The sequence below is a fragment of the Myotis davidii genome, unplaced genomic scaffold, assembly GCF_000327345.1.
Source record: "Myotis davidii unplaced genomic scaffold, ASM32734v1 scaffold271, whole genome shotgun sequence".
Lineage (NCBI taxonomy): Eukaryota > Metazoa > Chordata > Mammalia > Chiroptera > Vespertilionidae > Myotis > Myotis davidii.
The window spans coordinates 2,124,138-2,131,151 of record NW_006284839.1 but is presented as its reverse complement, the minus strand read 5'-3'; the positions used below and the strand labels follow the sequence as shown (position 1 = coordinate 2,131,151).

Sequence of the window (7,014 nt, the reverse complement as noted above, 5' to 3'; positions counted from 1 at the left end):
TCTTAAGTAACTAAATTAAACCTTGTTGGGATTTTTTTTTTCAAGACATTCTCCCATCTTAAAAATTTTTTAAGATTTTTCATTGATTTTTAGAGAGAGGAAAGAAGAGGGAAAGAAACATCAATGTGAGAGAGAACCATCTATTGGCTGCCTCCTGCACACCCCCTACTGGGGATCAAGCCCACAACCCAGGCATGTGCCCTGACCAGGAATTGAACCAGCAACCCTTTGTTGCACAGGGCGATGCCCAACCAACTGAGCCACACCAGCCAGGGTTCCCCCTTCCAATTTGGGGATAAACTAAAAGGAAAGCCTTAAATTTAGAAAAGAATAGAGTTCTTTCTTAAGTAACTAAATTAAACCTTGTTGGGATTATTTTTCAAGACATTCTCCCACCTTAAAAATTTTTTAAGATTTTTAATTGATTTTTAGAGAGAGGAAAGAAGAGGGAAAGAAACATCAATGTGAGAGAGAACCATCTATTGGCTGCCTCCTGCACACCCCCTACTGGGGATCAAGCCCACAACCCAGGCATGTGCCCTGACCAGGAATTGAACCAGCAACCCTTTGTTGCACAGGGCGATGCCCAACCAACTGAGCCACACCAGCCAGGGTTCCCATGTTAAATCTTAAAAGCAGTGCTGTTTCTGCAATTAGGTATCAAGAAGTGAAATATGATGACTCTGTTCCTATGAAACACTTAGGAACACACTGCTTTTGACCAAGCTCTCCTTCAGTCATTCACATGAAACCTGGGGATAAACCAGCATTGGGTTAAGCTGGCACAGGCGACCAGCAAGAGCTGACCAGAGCCATGCCTGCCTGGAAAGCACTCCCTCTTTAAGAAAGGGGATAGCTACAGAGGAGGGTCACCGGGGAGACTTCCAGAAAGAAGTGTGAAGCAGAAGACAAAAAGTCACTGTACAGCCTGAAGATCATTTTCCAGCCTGACTCAACCGGGCATGGGACCTTGAACAATCATTTCCCTGCTCTTTTAAAAGTTAGGCATTGCCTTTTTACATCCTCCCTGGTATCTGTACTCTCCACCCTGCTGTCAGAGTAATGTTTCTAAGTCAGAAATATGATTTTGTCCCTCCCCTATTTAAAACTATTTGATGGTTTCACATTGCTCTTAAGAAAAAGGCCAGGGGTGTGGGGAGTATCAATTGGGGGAAAAGGAGACACATGTAAAACTTTAGACAATAAAAAAATAAAACAGTAGGCATTGGAGTCCCATGTCTTCAAGGTTACTGTTAGACTCCCATTTGATTTTCTCTATATCCTGTGGGAAGATGTGTTCTCTTTCACCCAACCATCAGCATGAATAGAGAGCCAGAGGGAAAATAATAAGGGTAATGACCTCCAATACCAGAACAGTCAGGCTGATAATCTAAGAGAATGAAGCAGCTGGTGGGAACTGTGACAACATAAGTCAGATGTTCCATGTAGGGACATGTGCCTCATCTAAAGGGGCAGCTACTGTTCAATTCTAGGTAAATGTCACCATGAAGAAAGATCTGGAAAATTTTCCGAGGGAAAAAAAAATTAGATTTTTAATAAATGTAGTTTGTTGGTTGTTTAACCTTGGCAATAAATTCTGATTTTTAAAAAAGAAAAACAAAATACCTTGTGTCAAATAAAATACATCTGCAGCCAGATACAGCCTGCAGGCCTATAGTTTTACAACTTCTGAAGAAAAGGATGTTATGACATGATATAATTTGTTTTTCATAATTTGGCTTTTCAGTAGGTCAGTAGTTTATTTCCCCTTACATTTAAGAGACACTGTGCAGAAGCTCTTTCTGGAATGTTAGGCAAGAACTGAAACTACAACTGAGGTTCACAGACCTGCTGCCTCTCACCCCAAGGAGGAAGCCACTGCCCCCTACTATGCCTCTGTGCAGCTCCAAGCTTGCCCCTTCAGGAAGGTGCTGGAGCTCAAGAGATAGAAGCCATTCCAGCCCTTCCCACACCATCTCCTCCCCCATCTTAATGCTAAGAAGTGGCCCCAAAATAATCCTGACCCAGGAGAGTATGTATGATGAAAAGTCAGCACAGATAGTGACAATCAGGGGGACAGTCCCAGCACTGCACCTGGACCCCAGCCCCAAAGATCAGGTGGTAGGAAGTCACCCACAACAAGCCTGGGGACTTGTGAATACCCTCAGGTGACCCAAACTAACCTCGCCCAGTTCTCCTTAAACAGGAGAATTTCAGTTTATGGTTTCTTACTTAAATATGACACTGACAAAGAAAACATACTTTGATCTTATACCAAATACTTTTATTCTTAAAGTGAGAAGTTCACTAAGATAGCTATAGTAGAGTGAAACATGTAGAGTAGAAAAAATTGTGGGTGCTAACCAAACTTCAAATACTGTCACAGCAGAGTTATTCCAATAGCACTTTGCATGGCAGATCACACGTGTTAAAATTAACTACATTCTCTGAACACCTCGCAATGGACATGCACAAGTGATGGAAGCAAACATTTAGGGACTACTGTCCTTGAGATCTTACAGGATGTATTTATGCATACCTCTAAGCAAATATATTACAACACATCCAAAACAATTCACATTCACTTAAAAAATATATTTTGACTTCAAAGAAATTGGTACAAAGACTTAAAACAACAAGACGAATACAGGCAAGAAAAAGAATGCTACTTTTATGTGCAAGGTACTGGATTCTTGAATTGAGAATCAGTGTCAGTCCTCACTTCCAACATCACATTGAAAAAGTGTAGTGGAAACGTAAGTCACCTTCAATATGAAGGATGTGAGTTGTATACACTGACAACACTCTCGAAGACACAACAGCATTGCAGGAGGAATGCCAGTATACAGAGTGGGCCTTTTTATGAGGCCAAGCACTCGTGAGTTATCGGATGACCCTTCAGATATTTGGGTTAAGCAACTACAATATTCTGGTTTAATCAAGGCACTTGTAAAGAGCTACCTTTGACATGACAGAGTCCCTACAAGTTGTTAGCCACTGGTGATGGCATGGTTTTTTGGTTAAGCAGCATTCTCTACTGAGAACCCAAGCATGATGCCTTGATCACAAACAAGGTCACTTATAACATTACAACTGCAAAACCAGATTTGCCTAAACTTCCCCAAATCATGGTTTTTGATCAATCATGTCTGAATAGAAAGGCTTCACTTAAAATCTTGATTCTCCAGAGTTATAATTCACCTTTCTTCAATACCTCCCAACGCCTCTAAAGCTTGTTTGGTTCTTCTCCACAAAAACACATAGACTGGATCTTTTTCTCCCTTCTACAAATGACTTCCCCAGGAGAGAACTGTAGAACCAACTTAAAAACACAAAATAATCTTACATTTCTCGCCAACAGTTAAGTATCAGACCTCCCACTCCTACTCTGACTCGAGCAAAGAGTCCTTTGTGAACACCTTACCAGACGTTCCTCATACCATTAACACAGCTTTCCTTCACCATCAACTGTCCTTCTTCAACCTTTCCTTGCCCAATGTGAAAGCTAGTGAATTGAGAGGGAAGGAGAAATGGCATTGAAAAAGTATTGCTTTGATAAAAATGGGATTCCAGGCTATTACTTGATCCTCCACAGCAAAACTGGACAGCATCATCCATATAGACCCCAACACTAAATTCTCCAAGTGGCTATCTTTTTTTTGTAGCCAGGTCTCAAAGCTCAAACCTAAACCTACTGAAGGAAAGTAGCAAAGACTTCCTAATATTGAGCATTATATTATAGACCTAGAAGTACATGGGGAATATGACAGGTCCACACCATTTACTAGGTTGCTTAATTCATCGATAAGAGGCCAAGTTCTCCATTCTCCCCCAGCTCTGCCATTCTGGGAAGAACCCACTGGCCAGCCTCGGACTGCCAAAGATTGTTGACTCTAACTCAGTCTTGGGGGGCACCTGGTAGAAGGCACAGTTCTGGGATGCCATCTGTGTCTGAACGCCATCAGGTTTCCATTGCACATGAACAATTCTATAATTCTGACCCTCATTGTTGTCCCAGAAGACCTGCCCGTTAGCCTGGTAAGAAATGCAGAACTCAATTTTTTCCTCAGTTGGAATGACAGAGGGTAAGTCAATGGCAAACGAGAAGGTGTCACTATCTGAGCCACCATACACATTTTTCATGTAGACACAGTCCACATTGGTGTAGTTTTTCCAAGTATCAAAAGTAATACGGATCTGGACCTTCTTCTCGAAGCTCACATTTTTTACCTTCACAGTCCCAGTCACTGTTCGCTCCTGAAGGGAGCAGTTCTCCAGACACACAAAATTCTTCTGGAAGTGGTTCCGAAAACTCAAGTAATCGATTGAAGGCTGAGGGAAGTCTAAGATCAAGTTTTTCTCCTCATGGAGCTTCAAACCAGAGGACAGATCATTAAGGTCCAAGAGATCAAACTGGAGGTCCCACGCTGGTTCTTCTGGGAGGTCAGAGAAGACATGGATGGCGGTGAGGGAGAGGCCCTTGGAATCTGCAAACACAACCCGTTTCTTGGCCTGGTTGTGTGGACTCTTCCAGTCATTCTGTGATTTGGCTTCCTGTTTTATATTGAGACACGGTTTCAGGGGCTTTAATTTGTTGACAAAATTTCTTCGTTGGAGGTCATCATATGGCCCCAGGAAATTCTTCAGAGGTGGGGAATGAGCCAAGCAGAGCCTCATGGCCACATCCACTGGCACGACTGAACTTGTCAAAGGCCGTGGATCTAAAACCTGGATCATTCTGGAATATGAGAAGAAAGGTAGTTGTCACCTGGATCTAGAATACTCTTCCCCTGTTCCCAAATACACACATACTATTTTGTATTGGCTAAATCATTGCCTGCACAGTAGGGAGGTGCTATCATATGTATTTACAAAAACAAACAGTATTATAATCAGATCTGTGTTCTGTGTTTGATTCTACCATTGACTGGCCACAAGGCCATGGGTTAACTGCTTAAAACACTTGGGGAGTCTCAGATTCCCCAAATGAGACATAAAAGGGTTGGATGAGGTAATCTTTAATGTAGATTTAAAAACCATTGGCTCCATTCTGGACCAGTGCTTTTCAAACCTCTCTGGTCACAATGGCCTAAGGAGTTGATTTTCTTTCTTTTTCTTTAATGCAGAATCCTGGGACTTAGAGTCACTAAGGCAGAACCTCTGGGGTTGGGGACAAGGCGTTACATATGTTCTTAAAGCTTACGGTGATGTTAATGACCAGACAGGTTCTGGAGCCATAAAACTCTGTGCTTCCTCTGGCTGCTTTCCTGATTTTGCTATTGAATTGATTATACATCTCTGAAAAGGTAACACACTTGGGGGAAAATAAAGTTCTCATGGAACTGTTTTGAGAGTGAGAGGCTGAAACGAGTGAGTGAAGTCAGAGAATTATCTCTGCACTTGGATTATCATGCTCTTCCTCACAAGCGACTGAAATGCCACCCAGCAAAGCATGCGCTTAAAAACTTCACACAATCTATGTTTCATGTATAAAGACATCTATGAAAAGACACATTTAAGTGGAAAAAGCTGATAACCTGAAAACTGAACTATATATATATTATATATATATACATATATATAATATATATATAGTGTGTATATATATGAACATATAAATATCAAAAAAAGTTCATAGGAAATGCACCAAAAAGTTAATTGTCTCTGGGTGATAGGATTATAGGTGATCTTTTTTTTTGTCTTTGGACTTTTAGGGCATTTTCTAATGTTTGGGCAATAGATATTTATAACTAGAAAGATAATAAAGCTATTTTAAAATTTAAACAAAACTATGCTGAGCAATATTAAATTAAGAAGTTCCCATCAAGTAGGATTTTTTCCCTGGCCCTCAGCCCTCATTATGTATTGCCAAGCATATGGGCTTTTCTTCCCTATCCTCGCCTTACAGATAAGAGGTGTATGTATACTGTACATGGCATTTCTTAGTAACTCTTCACGGCAGCTCTAAGCTAGTAGGTCATTATCCCAAAAATGGATAGTAGTAAAAGAACCTCCACAGAATTTATTTTATCGGTCCTGGGATTTTTCTGGAAGACCTACAAACTTAGAACAAAAATAAATAAAAGCTAAAGCTATATTTGTGAGTCTAACAATCCTTAACAGGAAGGATTTTTCGAGAAGTCTGCTAAATGCGTCTGAGGAAGCCATTTAAGATGGTTTTGTGGGGAGGTTTGCTTTGTGGGTTTGGTTTGTATTTTTTACTTTTTGCACTTATTGAAAGGCAGTTTTAAAATTTAGCCATTTCCCCGAAATTTTAAATCCTGGCCAAGAGTTCAAAAATCATCCTTTGCTCAAACTCGGCCGCTGAGTTTGCTGTGGCAGCCCGTGATCAGAGGAGTGGAGGACGACGAATGAATTCAAATATGGTCCTGTAGTTTTCTCCCCAACCAGCGACGTCAGAGTGCCTTGCCCTCAAACTAGGAGTCCTTGGGGTCTTTGTGCGGGACCAAGAGATGACAGTCGGAATCCATAAGGGAATCAGAACTAGAGCCGACCCTCCTTGAAACAGTTTCTGGTTTCAGATGCGGGTTACCAAAATCAACTCCGCCTAAGCACCGAGCAAATCTCCACACCTCCCAGGCCTCCCCCTGCTCGATTCCACTCAGCAAGGATTCAACGTGCCCTCCCGTGGGGTCTGCACTTGCAGAGCGGACAGAAGGGAAGCGCAGCCCAACCTCCCCGCAGCCGCCCGCACCCCCGTGCTCCGGGCGGAGGTCTGCAGCGAACCCACCTGGTGCAGCTCATCAGGCAGAGAAGCGGCGTCGGACCGAGAGATCGGCACTGGCTGCCTGTGCAAGTTCGCGCCCCGCTCCCAGCTGTCCCAGCTGGGCAGTAGCTCCAGTGGATTGCGGGTGCGGCTTCCAAGAGGCCCCTTATCTGCTCCTGACCACGTGGCCCGATCCCGCGACCAACCAGCTCCCAGCTGGGGCGCGAGCCCTCTCCGGAGTACGTGACCGCCGTGGTGCTGGACTCCTGCAGGGTGCGCACGGCCAG

At 42.9% G+C, this 7,014-nt stretch overlaps 1 protein-coding gene across 1 annotated transcript; it reads right to left on the bottom strand.

Moving 5' to 3' along the window:
* Nucleotides 1-2,262: 2,262 nt before the first annotated feature.
* On the bottom strand, nt 2,263-7,008 carry PPP1R3C (protein phosphatase 1 regulatory subunit 3C). The gene is made up of 2 exons (XM_006755096.2): nt 6,752-7,008; nt 2,263-4,738 (listed from the first exon to the last, which is right to left on the bottom strand). The coding sequence occupies exons 1-2, from the start codon at nt 6,763-6,765 to the stop codon at nt 3,799-3,801; spliced, it is 954 nt and encodes a 317-aa protein (XP_006755159.1). The 5' UTR covers nt 6,766-7,008; the 3' UTR covers nt 2,263-3,798.
* Between the last annotated feature and the right edge of the window lie 6 nt (nt 7,009-7,014).